The 19,582-nt window shown below is 26.6% G+C and overlaps 2 protein-coding genes and 1 long non-coding RNA gene across 4 annotated transcripts in view; 2 read left to right on the forward strand and 1 right to left on the reverse strand.

The window, feature by feature from the left end:
• Positions 1-3,513, forward strand: part of LOC122501963 — a 149,967-nt gene extending 146,454 nt beyond the window's left edge. The window contains exon 6 of the long non-coding RNA XR_006301597.1: positions 3,158-3,513. This is a non-coding gene — a long non-coding RNA (uncharacterized LOC122501963). The remainder of the gene's footprint in view (positions 1-3,157) is intronic.
• LOC122501942 (atypical protein kinase C) overlaps positions 1-10,357 on the reverse strand; it is a 51,927-nt gene extending 41,570 nt beyond the window's left edge. The window contains exons 1-3 of one of the 2 annotated variants that reach the window (XM_043611738.1): positions 10,119-10,357; positions 8,375-8,459; positions 5,594-5,820 (exon numbers count right to left, since the gene is read on the reverse strand). In XM_043611738.1, the coding sequence (XP_043467673.1) occupies positions 5,594-5,820; positions 8,375-8,459; positions 10,119-10,140 (334 nt within the window). In that variant the 5' untranslated portion in view covers positions 10,141-10,357. Of the gene's footprint in view, positions 1-5,593; positions 5,821-8,374; positions 8,460-9,225; positions 9,961-10,118 lie in introns of those variants that run through there. The other variant, XM_043611737.1, reaches the window with a different exon arrangement.
• A 448-nt stretch (positions 10,358-10,805) lies between these two features.
• On the forward strand, positions 10,806-19,214 carry LOC122501968 (DNA-directed RNA polymerase II subunit RPB1-like). Its single transcript, XM_043611781.1, has 5 exons — positions 10,806-11,028; positions 14,537-14,806; positions 14,886-18,634; positions 18,814-18,932; positions 19,041-19,214. Exons 1-5 carry the CDS (start codon positions 10,951-10,953, stop codon positions 19,097-19,099), a joined length of 4,275 nt encoding a protein of 1,424 aa, XP_043467716.1. The 5' UTR covers positions 10,806-10,950; the 3' UTR covers positions 19,100-19,214.
• The last annotated feature ends 368 nt before the right edge of the window (positions 19,215-19,582 follow it).

Genomic DNA, 19,582 nt, shown 5'->3' on the forward strand with positions numbered 1-19,582 from the left:
TAAAAATTCTAAAAATTATTTTTTCAAAACAATATATTATTATAATTTTTTGAACCTAATTTCCATTACTTTGCATTTTTGAATTTTCATTTGAAAACACTTTATTACAATTTTCAGAAATTGTTATTAAAAATCCTTTAAATTTTCTAGTTCAAAAAGTTTACTTTCAATCATTTTCAATAAATTTGTACAAGATTTCAATTATTACAAATCTTTTTAATTACCTATTTCGAAAATTTAATTATCTAAAAAAAATTATTCAACAATAATTTTTGAAAGATTTGATTATATTTTTCAAACTATAAAAATACAAATTAATTTGTATCATACACCAAAAAAGTAGGTAGTATTTTGTTGCAATATTTGGAAAAGTTGCAAAATGTCTCTAATTTTGAAAATAAATCGAAAAAAATCGCCTGTTTTGGAAAATAGTCGAAAAAAGTGCAATAAGTCGCCTTTTTGGAAAATAATCGAAAAAAGTCCAAAAAAAAATTCAAAATTGCCTTTTTGGAAAATAGTCGCAAAATGTCAAAATATCCGAGACTTAAAGTGTACGGATTAAAAAAATTCAAGTAAGAGTGTAAAGAAAGAAACGAAAAAAGAAAAATTTTGTCAAAGAATGCGTAAATCTAAATGATCATAGAGCAAGGAATAAATTTAATGCATGACACGTAAAATGCGGTCATGAGAAATGTAAAAAAGAGAATCTAGAGCTCAGTTTCAATAGTTCAGTATTAAATGCGGTACGGTTCATGTTACACGCTAGGCTCGACGATGAGGAGAATCGATCAAATTTAGGAGAGCGAGCGAGAGAGAGATAGAGAGCGACGTATTCCCTCGAATTCATCCGCACAATGGTTGATCTCAGTGAATTATAGTGAACCACTTAGCTAAAATTTGCAGTCGAAAAGTGACCTTAATAGCGAACGCTTCCTTTAATCACGCTAATTATCTGCCCTAATTTTCAAGAAATTTATCAAATTTCGAAAGAAAAATTCGAAAAAAAATTCCTCTATTAAAACAATTTAAATTTTGTCACTCAGATACTATTCAGTCTTCTTTACAAAGAATATTTTTTACTGTTCATTCTTTTTTTATTCATGAAGAAGTTAATTTCATAATAATTTACTTTGTAAGATTAAATTATTTAATTGTTTCAAATTTAACAAAGAGTTTCTAATAAAAATAATTTTCTCTCTAATTATAAATGAAAAGAATTTTTTTTAACAATTTATTTTAATTTTTCAATTTTTTTTTACAGAAGAAAAAATAATTTTCAGACGTCTAGTTAAAAGAGGATGATTTAATTAATTTTTTTCTCTTCTAATGAACAGTCTTCAGAGGAGTAATCGATTTTATGTTATTCATGATACACAGGAAGTATGTACAAATGCACGTTGAGCACACTTGATTGAAGCACTTGCTATACTAATGCTTTCAGTCTTCAGTCACGCGATACCCCTTTTATCCCGCGTCTTTTTTTTTGGGCTTTTTAAAACAAACTTTTTCCAAAAATGAAAATTTTTATTTAAAAAAAAAACTACAATCCAGGAAGAAAAATTAAAAACTTCTCCAAAAAATAAATTCTTAACACCAAATCGAAAAATCCGAAATGGAAATATCAAGAAAAAATTGTGAGTGAAAAAATTTTAACGAGAAATAATCCGAAAATACTTTATGAAATAGATTTTTTTCTCGCTCATTTAACCCGAACGAATAAACGAGAGGAAAAAAAAAGCTTCTAGAATAACAATACATTTTTAAGAAAGATGTCAAGGTCGGAGAAATTTAAACCGACGTTTTGTCCCCCATATCATGAATAATTATTTACTTTACTCGCAATTTTTTTTTATTTTCACTCATTTATAAATAAATGATGGAAACTTTTATTAAACGGACAAAAGGTGAAATATTTTGATCAATGAATGTGAGAGAAAGAGGAGAGAATGTATTTATCGTAGAATAAAAATAATAAACTGCATCTCTCTAATTGTTTACCTTTCAGTTATTAAATTTCACTCTCACTTTAATTAATAAATTGATTATCATTATTTTTACTATCATTTTATAATCCTTGTATAATTAAATTTATAAATTTATAATTATTTTCTAATTATTAATTTATAATTAATTAACTATATTAATTAATATAAAAAATGTACAATTATTCAAAAGTAGATAACGTTCTATTAAAACTTTCAAAACCACTTTAATTATTTATCACTTCCTGGAGCTAACATTTGAACTTTTCAAATGAAAATCGATAAAATGATAAATAGATGTTTACAAATAGCATCATTGACTGGAAGTGTAAATATTGTTTTCAACAAAAACCGAAAAACGACAAAAAAAAAAGGGGAAAATTTCGAAGAAAAACTGTGAATTTTAGAATATATAGGTAAAATTCTTTTTGTTCACTGAATCCAAACTGTCTGTTTTTGCATTACATCAAAAGAGATGAATAGTGAATTGAACAAGAGAAAAGAATTTTTTTTTCTCATCTAACTAATCAGAATTGTGTCAAAACGTGACATTATGAAAAAACAAAAATTTCCACAACCTATTCTAATATTTCAAATACAATCATCACAATTTCCAGAGTCAGATAAAATATGAATCAGTGAATTTCAAGAAGCGAGGAAAATTTCTGAAGAAAATTTGTCAGCGAATATTTCAAGAAAAGTGAAAACTAAAGTTTTTGAAAAAATACTTTTCGGGAAAATAATTATTCGAAGGAGTAATTATTCAAAAGAAAGTAACTACCTATTTGGATTAATATTTTTCGCAAAAATAGTTTTTTGGAAAAAGTAAATATTCGAAAAAAATTAACTATTTGGATTAATACTTTTTTTGAAAATATTTCTTGCAAAAATAGTTTTTGGAAAGAGTAATTATTCGAAAAAACTAACTATTTGGAGTAATACTTTTTCGTGAAAATATTTTTTGCAAAAATAGTTTTCGGAAAGAGTAATAATTCGGAAAAAAGTAACAAATATTTGGAAAAAGGGTAACTATTTGCAAAGAAAACGAGTAATTATTAGGAAAACAATTTTGTTTATAAAACTAACAGAATCTAATCGAGATAAAGAAGCGAATTTGAAAAATATAATCAACTATATTTTGTGTAGTGCACCGAAAACTTGAATTATTATTGCAGATCTTACGGACAAAAAGAAGGAGAAGAGAGGAGGAGGAGGGGAATGAGAGGATTTGTAACGAGAACAGTGTACTGGGTTTGCATTTTGCTAGACTTTACTCAACGGGCATGTATGTATACCTATTCTATTCCTTTGTGGTTTTCTCCGATATCCAACCATGAATACTTCACGCGTTCCTGAAAGCGCAATCATTGTTCCTGCAGATGAAAAGTGCAAACAAGGACTTCTGCGGACGGCAAAACAGATACAAAGTTACGTTACTTGTGCTCAATTCAAAAATAGCTCAATAATGTCGTGTAAACCTTGAAAATTAATCGATATTTATATGTATTAAAAAAAATAATAAATAATTTTACAAGCCGATAAACTTTCATTATTTCTAAATCTCAAAACATCTCTTCATTATTTTCACATATCTCCGTTCTTTTGAATTTTAATTTAAAATCAAAAAAATTAAATTTTAAATCTTTAAAAGAAAATTTCAATGTGAATTTACAATTAAATTCTTAATTAAAATTACAATTAAATTTTTTATCAAATTTTAAAGAAAATTTAAAAGAAAGTTTAAAAGTAAATTTAAAAGAAAATTTAAAACTAATTTAAAAGAAAATTAAATTTCAGAGTAAATTTTAAATTTAGTTAAACAAAATCAATAGGAATTAAAATAATATTAACATAAGATAATCCAAAAGTTTTGAGCGCTTAAACGAACGAAATATTTGCATAAATAGTCATAAATTCATTGCGAAATTAAAAACTTAAAGTTCACATTTCGAAACTAGAATTAATTTTTTTGACAGTACCGCAAAATTATTTAAATTAAATTCGAAGAAAAAATAAATAAATTTCGCTCGGAACTTTAGGATTAGAAAACTAATTAAAATTAAAATAATTTAATTAATTTTGATGTATGAGAAATTATCAAAATACCTGAAGGAATATTATATTTATCATAATATTCAAATATTTTCGCTTAATTCTCATACAACAATTTATCTCCTCGAGATGAAAAAGCATATAGGCTATAATGCCATGAATTCATATTGAATGATGTTGACGTTAACCTATTAACCCACTTTTATTGCCCTATCTATCAAACTATTTGTTCCTGAATGCATAATAATAAAAATTGAGAAAAAAAGGTACGGGAGAAAAAATCAACAACTGTCAAATAAGAAGAAAAACTTTCAAGAATCTTGATTCTTTCCAGTTTCAACCCGTTCTTTAAACGACACCAATATTGCCAGACGAGAAATATTTCAATTCAAGTTTCGAATAAAAAATCCCCCCCTCATTCTTAAATGATGATTTTTCTAAATTATCCTATTACTTTTCTGGAAAAATTTTTTATTCACATTCTCAAAAAAATAAAATATAATTATACATAAATAATATTATGTAAAGTATTTATAATATTATATTATATTATATTCATTTTTTGTGAAAAGAATCTAAAAAATGAACCAAATGGAGTTTAATAAGATGATTGAATTAGAAATAAAAACTAAAAGTGAAATACTTGAAACAAAAAGAGAAAAGAAAATATAAAATATTATTTCTTTATGTATTATTGCGTTTTCTTTTTTTTTTTTGAGAAATAAAAGCCGATTTTGCAACGAAAACTATAAAGCTCGTTAAAATGTAAACTTTTGAGAGAACTCGGGAGAAAATAAAGGGAAGTCAATATATTTTCAGTGCCATGAAGAGAATACTGCAGTACATTAAAGTACCTGCAATGTAAAACCACCAGAAAGCTTTCGAGCAACGTCTAACTAAATCAAATGAATTTTATAACGTACACATAGCGATATATATATATATGCATGTTACCTTCGAAATCATCCTTTATAAAGTAGTGACAGAATTAACTGTTATTGCATGTGAAACTTTATGATCAAGTAAGTTAACGATCCAATAGAATTATTAAACTTTTCTTTCATTTGACGCAGCTAATAAAAAATTTTACACTATTAATCAAATCCATCAAATTCATTTAGATTCGACCAAAAATATAAATTTTTTTATTACACGATTCTTTAGAAGAAACAAAACTTTATTTAAATTTTCGTTCGTTTCTATTTGTATTAAAATGAAACCAACGAGAGAAGGTTACTTTAAAATCAAATAGAAACGAAGAAAAGATTTTAAAAACAAGTTTCATTTCCACAATAAAACTATGCGACAATAATAAATCGTCGTAAGTAATTATAATTATACTAAATTATAATCAATTTAAATTCTTTTTTTGAATATTTAACAAATTTTTTAAATATTTGAAACTTCCTTTAAAATTAAAAATTTTACAAATATTTAAAACTCTTTTTAAATATTTAACAATTTTCCAAATATTTTAAAACTGTTTTTAAAGATTTAACAATTTTCCAAATATGGAAAATTGTTAAATATTCGACTTGAGGAAATTATTAAGTACGAACCATGAATTGTAATTTCTGTGTCCTTTTCAAGCTCATAAAGTCGCAGAGCCTCGTCAAGTTCCTGTTGAGAAACAATTCTACATGGATCACCCTCGTCGTCGACCCATTTCATCGTGAACTGATCCTGTCCTGATCCAGAGCCCGCTCCAAAACCGCAAATTGTCCGCATCTCCTCACGCAAAGTATCCACCGAGATTCCAGCGGTGATATACGTAATTTGAACTTCTCTACAAAAACACATGTAAACGTCAGAATTTATCTCTCTTTATATAAAATATAATTTCGTCCACAAAAAAACACTTTTCTCACTTTTTTTCATTTTCTAAAGAAATTAACATTTTTCTGTTTTAAAAAAAATTTCTATTTTATTTCATCAAAAAAACAAAAAAACAAAAAAACAAAAAAACAAAAAGAAAGAAAGAAAAAAATAAATAAGAATAAAAAAAATAATAATAATAAACAAATAAGGAAAAATAATTTAGAAATATATTTGGTTTTTAATTTGCAAATCTTACAGGATTGCCACAAATATTTAATTTTATTTTTCCCTGACTTTTCCCTGATTTCCAGACAAAATTTTCACTTTTTCCCTGACCCTAAAGAATATTCTGATTCACTATAAAAATATTAGATACTCAAAAAAAATATTCTTAATACATTTATTTGCGAATTTCTTTAAATGTAAAATTATTCGAAAACATCAATAACCTCTTTTCTAAATAAATATTATTTAATCATTATTATTTTTCCGTAGGAATTAAAATTCTTCAAAACATTCAAATTCAAACCTTTTTGTAATCGCCTTCTTCATGTTTTGTAATAATTGAAATTACCATAAAATTTTTCAAAAAAAAGTTAATTATTTACAAAAATTCTAATAAAATCCTTCGTAAGAATTCAATTATTTTTAAAAATAGTAAAATTTCTCAAAAAAATTCAATTATTTAAAAAAATGTAATAAAATTCGTTGCAAGAATTCAATTATTTTCATAAATAATAAATCGATTATTTGGTAATTTATTTTTAAATTAATTTTTATTAGAAAATTCTGGAAGAATTAAATTATTTAAATTAAAAAATAAATAATTTATTGAATAATTGAATGTTTGTTAAAATGGAATTCACATAAAGAATTTTATCAACAAATTTTTAAATAATTGAATTCTTTTGACAAATTTTAATAAAATTTTTAAGAATAATTACATTTTTCGAGGAATTTGATTAAAATTGTATCAAAAATAATTAAAATCCTTGAAATTTTGACAAGAATTTTTTTTAAATTTTTGAACATAATTGAATTTTATTCAAGTTTATAAAAATAACTGAATTTCTGTGACGAATTTGATTATTTATATAAATAATTGAATTCTTGCAACGAATTTTATCCAAGTTTATCAAAATAATTGAATTTCGGTGAAGAATTTTATTATTTATAAAAATAATTGAATTCTTGAAAAGAACTTTGTTAAATTTTTTTTAAATAATTGAATTCTTACGACGAATTTTATAAGAATCTTCTTAAATAATTGATATTTTTCGAAAAATTTTATGAAATTTTGTATTTTAAATAATTGAATTCCTGTGAAATTTTTATTACTTATGACAATAATTGAATTATTTCGAAGAAATTTATTTAAAATTTTGTAAATAATTCAATTCCTGTAAAATTTTGCCAAGAATTTTATTAAAATTTTTAAAAAAATTAAATTTCAAAGAAGAGTTTTATTATTTATGAAGATAATTGAAATTTTGACAAGAATTTTTTTTTAATTTTTAAACATAATTGAAATTCTGCGAAGAATTTTTATAACTTTTGAAAATAATTGAATTTCAGGAATTTCAATTTTTTCCAGTACTTTTACTAAAAATCCCAGACTTTTCCCTGATTTTCCTGACCTATGGCAACCCTGCCTTATATCTAATCCCGAGAAAAACGTCCTATTCGAAGTAAAAATACAAAACTTACAAACTTTTCTAATTTTAATTCGAGTTTCTGATTTTCCTTTTCGATGGACTTAATATTATCCAAGTTTTGAACTCTCAAATGAACGAAAATATTTTCATACTGATTTAAAAAATATTCAAAACTGAAATTCGACATTAAGAAACTTTGTATACAAATAATTTTTTTTTTTTGACACGTGACGAAAAAATATTGTAATAAAATTTTATTTTGAAAAAGAAACAGACAAATTTCGTTCATTTGAAAATTCAGAACTTATGGAGCGTCAAATTAATTTGTGATCAAATGAGAAAAAATTCTCCGTCTCCAAAGGAAGTAAATTAATAATTTACAATTTTACTGCTTGAAAAAGAAACGAATTGACTAAAAACTTAAATTTAGAGAATAAAAACAAACATTACCTTTTCTGTACTAAAAATATGATCGAATAATTAAATTCACTTTCTCAAGAAATAGTAAATAAATTACAATTTTACTGATTAAAAAAGGAAAAGAAAAAAAATTCAATTGACTAGAGACTCGAAAGAATAAATTTAGAAAATGAAACCTTCTCGCTGTACTCAAATTAATTTATGTTCAAGTAGCAAAAAAATTCTCTCTAAAAAAATAGTAAATAAATAAATTACAAATTTACCGAGTGGGAAGAGAAACAAAAAAAAAAACTTAACAGAATAAATTCGTAAAATAAAAACTAAAATTGTAATTCAGGAAACATCGAAAAATCGAAAAATTACAAATATTGAAAAAATGAATCTATATTCAGCACAGGAAGTGCGAAACTAATTAAATCTATTCAAATAGTTAAAAATTCAAATTACCCATTGTATATAATTTTCACTCTAATGTCGTCGTTTTCTGTAGTTTGCGTGGGCATTCTTGTTTTCTGCAGCCGTAGTCCTTTGCCTAAAAAAAGAAAAAAAAACAAAATCAGTAGGTATACTTGTTTTTTTTTCTCTCTCTCTCTCTCTAAGTATTTAAAAAAAGAAATATTCTCTATTTCTCCAAAGGAGTAAACGTGAAGTTGTAGTATCATATTATTAATATTTATGACATAGTAATTTGAGTGACGTCACGTGTCCGTGATTTTTTTTAAACGACGTAGATGATGTGAGACATTTGCGAATTGTTCCATTTAGATTTGCAATAGACCTTGCAAGTTCTTTTCATTAAAGAAAAAAAAAGAATAACATTCAACCAACAAATAGCAATTAAAGAAATTTCTCTATGAATTAAAAAAAAACATCATTTAAAAACTATTTTTAAATAAGATTCTACTCTTCCTCTTTCTTGACAAAATAAAAAAAACCCTCGAGCTTGAGAGCATGAGAAAAATAATTACCCCCAATAAAATGAAGTGGAGAAAACTAAAAGAGAGATTTAATTAAAATAATTCGAGAATAAAGAAAAAATTCGTTCCTTCGTAATTAATAAACAAAAAATATGTCTTATTCAAATAATAAGAAAAGTTTCAATTTAAGAAACAGATATAAAGAAAAATTTATGAAATTTACTATTTTACTCCTTATGCAATGAGGAAGAAAGCATTAAAAATAGGTACAAGAGCATTCAAGAAGTAGGTATAATAACCAGGAAGAAGGCTCGGCTCAAGTAAAACAAAAAATAAAAAAAAAGATAAAAAAAAGGTAGTTGTACAGTAACGTGTACTCACCTTTAAAAACCCGGCGCAAAGACATTTCAAGGGAGAAATTCGCTTTAAAAAAGAAAACTTCACTTTTTCTGGTTTTACTGAATAACAGTACAAAGTGAGTGCCGGTAGTCATGTTCGTTAAATGTTTATGAATTTCTCTCTTCTTTAGAAAATTGTAAATTATTCACATGTGTAGGAAACGGTTTTTATTGCAAAGACAATAAGACCCCTTTCGTATGTCGAAATAAAATATTCATGAATATTTAAAAACCTCATGTTTATTTCCACTCATTTAACGATTATATTATTTAATAATTAATAATAATAATCCCCAATTTCGCCGAGTAAACCAAGTAAACTTAAGAATAATTAAACGTTATGTAAACTAAACGATTCGAAAGCCACGAGGAAACGGTGCATTGACACAATAATGAACAAGTAAAACCCAAATTGTATACAATTTTTATGTAACCATTTTTAGAAAACAATAGAATAATTAGATAATTGTCGTTTTCCTTAAGAGCCTTCAGATGACAATTACCACTTTTCTCCAGTGAAAATAATTTGGAGAAAATGCAAACTCTCCACCTTAATCTATTTGAACTTAAAAATAATGTAAATTACATTTTTTTTTCAAAAATGAGAATGTAAAAATTTCTTAAATATAAATCAATGAATAATGAAACAACGAGTCATGTTAAATTGTAACTGTCAATCGTCCCCGACACGTTAGGAACTGTCCTGCGACAACTTGACATTAGAAAACCAGAAATCAAACTGGTCTTAGTCGGAGAGAACAAGCGTTTACATGTTTTTAAATTGATGTTATTCTCTCAGACTTTAATTGTCCCCTCTTTTGTACCAATTAACCTCGTTTATATTACATTTACCCTTCTTGTCAAAGATTGACTCACCGTGTTCGTTGAACAATGACATAAAACAATTTCTGTTGCTTCTGGAATTTGGCTATGAATTTTTTTTTAATTTCTTTTAAATGTACTCTTGCAAGTAAATTCACTAGATAATTTTTTATACTAAGGCACGAAATATCTAATAAAACAAAAGTAACTCAAAGTAAAGACATTAAAATAAAATGCAAAACACTATTAACAAGACGCGTTGTCACTTGGCTGCCGCCATTTTTAACTCTAGTCAGCCGATGTTTTGCGAGTTTCAAGACAGATGTCGCGCTACTTTAACGCGCCATTTTTTGAATTTCATTTAATATTCCACAAATTTTTCTTATTTTAATTTCAATTATTATTAATATTAATAGAAAAGAGAAATAAAAAAAGAGACTATTATGTTTATGAATATAAAATTAATCTTAATATTTGTTTTAATTTTAGTATTTAAAATAAATATGAAAAAAATAGCCATGGATAAAGTTCGTTTTTGCTAATTTTTGATTGGTTTCTACTTATGAAGAACTGTTAAAAAATTCCAATTTTTTGAAAATTCGCTAAAAGTAGAACCAATCAAAATTAGTATAAAGCACAGTGGGTTTTAGCGGGAAAATTCGAGTCAATATTCAAATGTTCATTACAATGTCACGTGATCAAGTCAGCTGATTATTGAATTTATTTACAAGAAGCCGGCGAGCGTGGTTGAAGTCTGTTTTTTTGGATCAAAACAATAATATGGATTATTTACAATAAATTGATGCTGTCAATTAATAACTATATCCATAACTAATGTAGTGGTTATTAGTTCATAAAGTGACGAGTTTTCATCGAAATATTAAGGATGTCTACTGCAAAATCAAAAATGCCTTTTCATTCAGTAAAACGAGTACAATTTGGAATACTCTCTCCTGATGAAATTGTAAGTAAATATAAATTTTTTAACAATTTAGATCTAATATAAGAGTAAGAATTCCTGAAGTGTAACAGCAAATTTTGAGATTTACTGTATTTACTTGGTAATACATGAAAATGAAACATAATTATGAGTTAATTAAATGCCTTGAAGGATTTTTCAAAAAAATTAAATTTTACTTTGTTATAAACAATTGAAGTTTTTTGCAGTGTTTTATTAAAAAATTAATATCTCGAAACAGAATAAACGAATCATTATAAAATTTGGTATGTATACTCAGAAAATGATTTAGTTTCAAATGAAATAATTAAAAAATTAAATTGTTTAATTTTTGTAATTGTTATTGCAAATTTAATTGTTTATTTGTAAAATAAACAATGTTCTTAACGTCGTAGGAAGTTCGTTCAAATTTCATCGTAAAGGCTTTTTTATAACGATTCCATACCCGTTTTGAAATTTAGTGTCCCGCAATTAGGAACAAAGTTATGAATTTTTTTCTGCCGGGCGACACGTTTGTTTACCGCGCGGCATGTCCACCGTTACTGCCGCCACAGTGGGGCCAAATGTACTTTTTGTGTCAAAATCAGTCTAGAGGTCACAATTTTCATTCAAATTAAACAATTTTTTTTTTAAATCTTCGTTACTAAATTCTTTATTGATTCCTCCAGGCCGATTTTTTAATTTTTGTTTATTTATATTTATTTGTATGAAAAAACAAAGTATGAAAAAGTCGATATGTTGCTAAAAAATAAAGTTTTTAACATTCAAAAAATTTTTAAGTACATTAGAAATCATGTTTTAGTATTTCTAAAGTAAAATTTTTTATATAATTACACTTTTATTAAATAAACAATACGCTAATTAATTAACTTTTGCAAAAAAGAACATGATTGAAAAAAATTCAATTTGTAGTATATTTCTTCGAGTTTTTTACCCGAAATTTAATGGGTAATTAACATATAAACATGCAGTATTACTTTAATAAATATTTAAAATGTTTAAACAATTTTTTATTGTTAATTGTAAATTATTTCAACATTAACCAACAAAATTTTATTTTTTTTACATTTCTCAACATTTTACGCAGGAAATAATTAAATACAAAAATAAAAGGTATTGTGTAAATATTTAACAATTGTTTAAACAAATTAATTGTTTTTTGGTAAATTTGATTTTAAAAAAATTAAAATTTTGATTTCTTTTTATTTCTGAAATTTTTTCTATTTAAATGAACTAAACTAAAAATTATGGCTTGCAAATGCTAATTTTTATACTTAATTATTTATACTAATGTACTTAAAAATTTTTTGAATGTTAAAAACTTTATTTTATAGCAACATATCGACTTTTTCATACTTTGTTATAAACAAATAAATATAAATAAACAAAAATTAAAAAATCGGCCTGGAGGAATCAATTAAGAATTTAGAAACGAAGATTTAAAAAAAAAAATTGTTTAATTTAAATGAAAATTGTGACCTCTAGACTGATTTTGACACAAAAAGTACATTTGGCCCCACTGTGGCGGCAGTAACGGTGGACATGCCGCGCGGTAAACAAACGTGTCGCCCGGCAGAAAAAAATTCATAACTTTGTTCCTAATTGCGGGACACCAAATTTCAAAACGGGTATGGAATCGTTATAAAAAAGCCTTTACGATGAAATTTGAACGAACTTCCTACGACGTTAAGAACATTGTTTATTTTACAAATAAACAATTAAATTTGCAATAACAATTACAAAAATTAAACAATTTAATTTTTTAATTATTTCATTTGAAACTAAATCATTTTCTGAGTATACATACCAAATTTTATAATGATTCGTTTATTCTGTTTCGAGATATTAATTTTTTAATAAAACACTGCAAAAAACTTCAATTGTTTATAACAAAGTAAAATTTAATTTTTTTGAAAAATCCTTCAAGGCATTTAATTAACTCATAATTATGTTTCATTTTCATGTATTACCAAGTAAATACAGTAAATCTCAAAATTTGCTGTTACACTTCAGGAATTCTTACTCATAAATAAAATTAATGTATTTGACACCCTTCTAACAAAAGTTCATAAGTATAGTAAGAAAATGTTAGGTTATGTTTATATTTTTTCTCGAGTAAAAAAATCAGAAAGAGAATCAATTATTACACTGTAAAAAATGATTTTGTGAGAATTCACTAATGAAATTGTAAGGTTACAAGGATTCTGTAAATTGATAATGTTGGACGTAGTTTGAAAGCAAACAATTTGAAATAAAGCGACGTCTAACGTTGTAATTTTACAAAAAATTTGTTTATTTCAAATTGTTTGCTTTCAAACTATACGTCCAAGATTTTCAATTTACAGAATCCTTGTAACCTTACAATTTCATTAGTAAATACTCAAAAAATCTTTTTTTAGAGTGTACTACAATTTAATGATGTCCAAGTCTGCGTTACATCTACAAAATGTAAAACAACTGGTAAATCGAGTAAATGTAATTAAAATTATATTAAAAATAATTTAATTCATGGCAAGATTTTTACTAAAATTCATTAATTGAATTGTTTTAAAAAATTTATTTCAATTTTCTTAAAAATAATTGAAATTTACAAAGAATTTTATTAAAAACTTTTTAGAACAATTGAATTGTTTAGAAAAATTTTATTACAATAATAATTAAAAAAATAATTTAATTGTTTCGAAGAATTTTATAAAAATTGTTGCAAATAATTGAATTCTTAATAAAACTCTTGAAAATAATTTAATTTAATTAATATTTTCAAACATAATTATATTCTTTCCAGAAATTTAATTAAAATTGTATTGAAAATAATTGAATTCCTCCGAAACATTTTATTATTTATGAAAATAATTGAAATGTTTCGAAGAATTATATCTGAATTTTTGAAAATAGGTAATTGGATTTTTGGAAGGAATTTTATTAAAAATTTTGAAAATAATGATTTTTTTAAAAGAATGTTATCAAATTTGTTGAAAATAATCGAATTTAAATAATATTTTTTTAAATAGTTGTATTCTTTGCAGAACTTTTATTAAAATTGTATTGAAAATAATTGAATTTCTGCAGAGACTTTTATTATTTATGAAAATAATTGAATTCTTACGGAAGATTTTAAGATTCAAAAAAATAATTGAAATCTTTCGAAGAATTTTATGTGAATTTTTGAAAACAATTGAATGTTTGGGAAGAATTTTGTTATCAATTTTAAAAACAGTAATTTTTTAAAGAATTTCAACAAAATTGTTAAAAATAATTGTATCCTTTCGAGAAATTTTATTAAAAATGTTTTGAAAATAATTTAATTGCATTAAAGAATTTTATTATTTATGAGAATTAATGTTAATTCTTGAAATTATAGAAATTTTTAATTTACAAAATAATATAAATCAAACCCTTCTTGTTCAAGAAAGTAAATATAAATTTTACTTTGAAAATTTTATTTTAAGAAAGAATTAAAAAAAATATTTAACAAATGACACAAATTTGTTTTTCTGAATTGTTATTTAATTAGCGGCGTATGTCTGTCACTGAGGAAGGAATTCGATTTACGGAAACATTGGAAAATGGAAAACCAAAGCAAGGAGGACTCATGGATCCAAGACAAGGAGCTATTAACGAGAAATCACGATGTCAAACATGCGATGGACAATTACCTGAATGTCCAGGTCACTTTGGTCATATTAATTTAGCCAAACCTGTCTTTCACATCGGCTTTCTCGCAAAAACGATAAAAATTCTCAGATGCGTCTGTTTTTTCTGCTCGAAACTCTTAATTTCTCCAGTGAGTAAAAATTGAATTTATTTAAAATGTTCTTTAATTCTATACGGATTTCACTTTCATTTTTGTCTTGATATTTTAGAGCGATCCAAATATCAGGAAAATATTCACCGAAACGGAAGATCAGCCTGGTAGACGTCTGACACTAATTCACGATTTGTGCGTAACGAAACGAAAATGTGGTGATAATTCAAAGGAACTTTACGGTTGTGGTCAGTATCAACCGAATTTCAAAACATCTGGTCTCGACCTTCATGTAAAATTTACACAAACTGGAAAAGAAGAAGAAGTACCGCTAACTGCAGAAAGAGTTCATGGAATTTTCAAAAATATCACCGACGAAGTTTCTTTGATTCTTGGTATGGATCCAAAAACCTCACGTCCCGAATGGATGATTTTGACTGTCCTGCCCGTACCTCCATTGTCAGTTCGTCCAAACGTTAAATCGAAAAATTCATCTGTTACGAAACAAGACGATTTAACAACAATATTATCAAACATCGTTAAAATAAATCAATTACTAATCGACAAAAATGATAATAATCCAGAAAATGTAAAACTACTGCAATTTCACACTGCCCTTCTGATTAATAAGGATCTTCCAGAATTGTCTTCAGAATTAAATCCAGAAAGAAATTTAAAAAAAAAGAAACCTTTGAAATCTCTAACAGAACGTTTTAAAGGCCAGAAAGGCAGACTTCGTGGTAATCTACTGGGTAAAAGTGTAAATTTCACAGCACGCTCGATAATCACCCCGGATCCCAATCTGCGAATTGATCAAATAGGCATTCCTCCAAGTGTTGCCAAAAATTTGACATTTCCCGAAATTGTCACACCAATAAATATCGAAAAATTACAAAAGATTGTCAAAAAGGGCGATAAAAGTTATCCAGGAGCTAAATATATTGTCACAGATAAAGGCGAAATAGTAGATCTCAAATCAAACAAAGAAGATTGCGAAATTAAATGTGGATATAGAGTTGAAAGACACATTTGTGACAATGATTTAGTTGTTTGTAGTGAAAAATTTAATATGAAGGGTTACCGAGTTAAAGTATTACCTTGGAGTACATTTCGATTAAATGTCAGCAGTGCATCGGCCCACAATGCTCTTTTCAATTCCGACGAAATAAACTTGCACGTTCCCCAGTCATACGAAACTATAGCCGAAGTGGAAAATCTTGATATGATAGCGGGTCAAGTTAAGACACCAAAAACGATGAAATCGATAATAGGTGTTGTCGAGGATGCATTACTTGGCGCGTTTAAAATAACACAAAAGGATGTTTTCATTGAAAAGAGTGATTTCATGAATCTTCTAATGTTCGTCTCGAATTGGAACGGAGTGATACCACAGCCTTGTATTTTAAAACCAAAACCCCTTTGGAGTGGAAAACAAATAGTTTCTCTATTAATTCCGAAAAATTTTAATTATGATGAACATGATGCAATGGAGAAAGATGAAGGCATTAATTACTTCCTAGAGGAGAGTACTTTTCCGGAGGATGCTTTTCTACTGATCAAAAAGGGACAACTTCTAACCGGTGTTTTTCGTCGATACACAATTGCTCTGAAATACGATTCCATTCCATATTGTTGTATGATGAATTTTGGTCATGAAGTGTGTGTAAGATTTTGTCAGGATCTTCAAAAAGTTACAAACAATTGGTTATTACTTGAGGGACATTCAGTTAGTGTTGGTGACACTATTGCCAATCCTAAGAGTTATAGAGAAATCCAGAAAATAATTAAAAAGGCCAAAGACGATGTTAATGAAATGATGGAACAGTTTTATTATTCGGAAATAGATTGGAGTTCTTTTCATTTACAATCCTTTGAAACTCTGCTATCAATAAATAAACCAATTCGCCTTGCATTGATAGAACATTTACCAAAAAAGAACAATTTTTTGATAATGGCAAAAGCAGGATCAGCTGGAAACTATAAAGAACTAGCAAAAATTTTTGGCTGTCAAGGACAACAAACTGTGCAGGGTAAACGTGTACCTTTTGGCTTCTGTAAACGTACTTTACCACACTTTGTAAAGGATGATTATGGTCCAGAGTCAAGAGGTTTCGTTGACAATTCCCATCTCTCTGGTTTCACACCTTCGGAATTTTATTTTCACGCTATGGAGGGTCGAGATTTTCTCATTGATTCTTACAAGAAATCTGAAGATGTTGGACGCATGCAACGTAATTTGGTGAAGGCTATGGAATCAGTAATGATTCATTATGATGGAACGGTGAGGAATGCAGGAAATCAGTTGCTTGAAATCGATTATGGTTTTCATAATGAAGTTATCGTAGATAAAAATGAATATTCTGTTCTATTGAAAAATGAAGAATTTGAAAAAGAATTTAAATTCGATCTTACGAATGAGCGCGTGCGTGATAAATTTAATGAAAACATTTATCGCGATATGATGAATTCGGAGGAACTTATTTCCGAATTGAAAAAGGAATTTGATCAATTGTGTGAAGATAAAGCAGTGTTTAGAGATAGATGGTCTTATTATCACGTTACACTTCCTTTTAATTTGGAACAAATGATTTATGTTGCACAAAATAATTTTCATACGAAAAATGTGCCTTGTGATTTGAATCCGTTGATGGTTATTCAAGGTGTTAGGGATCTTCTAGAAAAATGTGTTATTGTCAATAGAGATGATAAATTCATCAGAAAAATAAACAAGAATACATTTTTTCTATTTCGATATATCGTGAGATTAAAATTGTGCACCAAAGCCGTCTGTGAAAAATATCAACTCTCAAGCCAAGCCTTCGAGTGGTTGATTCGTGAAATAGAAAATCGGTTCCATCAGGCACTTGCTCCACCTGGTGAAATGGTGGGTGTTTTAGCTGCACAATCAATTTGTGATTCTCTTCCATACATGAGATATAACACTATTGTCCATTACCGTACATCAGAGTTCAGGAAGATCCATGGCGTAACTAGATTAAAAGAAATTATCAGTTGCAGTAAAGTGCTGAAATATCCATCATTAGAAATTCATCTGAAACTTGAGAATTTATCAAATGCCGAGGTATTTTTAGCAGCTCTCTCTCGTATTGAACATACAACACTGAACAATTTGTTATTAAGTTCTGCAATTTATTACGATCCTGATATCAACAATACCGTTATTCCTGAGGATCAAGAATTCGTAAATGTCTTTGAAGAAGTTGACGACCTCGATCCATCGAGTTTATCGCCGTGGTTGCTTCGCTTCGAATTGGATCGAAATAAAATGTTACGAAAAAGAATAAAAATGGAAAATATTGCTGGTAAACTGCATTCAATATTTGGTGACGATTTGAATGTCATGTTTAATGACGACAGTGCGGAGCATTTGATTCTTAGAATTCGAATAGTCAACGGTGATGATGAACTTGATGATAAATTTGAAGAGAGCAGGAAAACGACTGACGAAGTTGAATGTGAAGATGATGTCTTCTTGAAAGGCATCGAGTCTTTTATTTTAAATGACATTTCCATTCATGGTCATGAAAAGATTAATAAAGTGAACATACATGAGGAATTTTTTGAACTGAGAACAGAAGGTACAAATTTAATGAAAGTATTGATCGATAAAGATGTTGATTCAAAGAAAACAATTAGCAACGATATTCACGAGATTTTTAATGTACTGGGTATTGAGGCTGCTAGAAAATCTATAGAGAATGAGATGTCTGAAGTTCTTCCTTACTATGAAGATTATAGAAAGCGGCAACATTTTATTCTGCTGAGTGAAATTATGACTGCTTATGGCCATCTGACGCCTATCAGTCATCATGGATTTGATAGAGAAGATATTGGAGCATTCCTGAGGTAATTTTGACTCTTCGATAATAGTAATTATCTAAATTATGAATAAAATAATTGATAATAAATTAATAATTATACAATAATCTATAATAAAATTGACAATATACTTTCGTTCTAATACCAAATTTATCAGACTAAGCAAATTAGATATTTAATATTCTATCATATTTTCCCTTTTTCAGATGGTCTGCGAAAGAAAATGAAGACGTTTTGTTTGATGCTGCTTGTCATGGAGTGGTCGATCCTCTGAAGGACGTTACAGGAAAAAATATTCTGGGACAATTGCCTCGCATTGGCACTGGTGAGTTCTTTCACTATTTATTCTCAATTAAGAAAATTTTAATAAACGAAAAAAGCTCCGCAAGTTAAGCATTTATTTAAATAATGATATTCATTTATATTTTCACAGGTTGCTTTGATTTGTTACTTGACAATAAAAGTCTACAACGAGAAACGGATGCACAATAGCTGCTTCAGATAACGCTATTAAAAAAATAAGACTGAAGAGAATGTCTAAGTACTTTTTTAAAACAGTTTTAAAAGAAGCTGTTATTTTATAGTTTTAATTTAATTTATGTTTAGTAAATAAGGAATACTTTATTGATTATTTATTTTCATAACAATAAAATAAATAAATGTTTTAAAAAATATAAATTTTGATTCATAATAAGCGTTTTATTTTTTAGTATATAAAAAATTAATATTTTCTTCGACATATTAAAATTTGGAAATTTCTCTTTGATAATACTTTTATTCTACTAATTTATTTAATTGGTTCATTACTTAATTTATTTTGTAATTTCAATATTATTTATTTTATTTTATTATTTATTTACTATTTCAAACAATATGTTTGTTTGTTTGTTAGCAAACCAAAGCAAAGTAGAATTTGTTTTCGCGGGAAAATTGCAAAAATTATTCAAATGGATACGATTTAATGTCACGTGATCA

The sequence above is a fragment of the Leptopilina heterotoma genome, unplaced genomic scaffold (genome assembly GCF_015476425.1).
Source record: "Leptopilina heterotoma isolate Lh14 unplaced genomic scaffold, ASM1547642v1 Lhet_219, whole genome shotgun sequence".
NCBI classification, from domain to species: Eukaryota; Metazoa; Arthropoda; class Insecta; order Hymenoptera; family Figitidae; genus Leptopilina; species Leptopilina heterotoma.

Coding starts and splice junctions, on each gene's coding strand:
- LOC122501968 (XM_043611781.1), top strand. CDS start 10,951: ATGTCTACTGCAAAATCAAAAATGCCTTTTCATTCAGTAAAACGAGTA. Junction 11,029..14,536: donor TACTCTCTCCTGATGAAATT/GTAAGTAAATAT, acceptor TTATTTAATTAG/CGGCGTATGTCTGTCACTGA. Junction 18,933..19,040: donor ATTGCCTCGCATTGGCACTG/GTGAGTTCTTTC, acceptor ATATTTTCACAG/GTTGCTTTGATTTGTTACTT.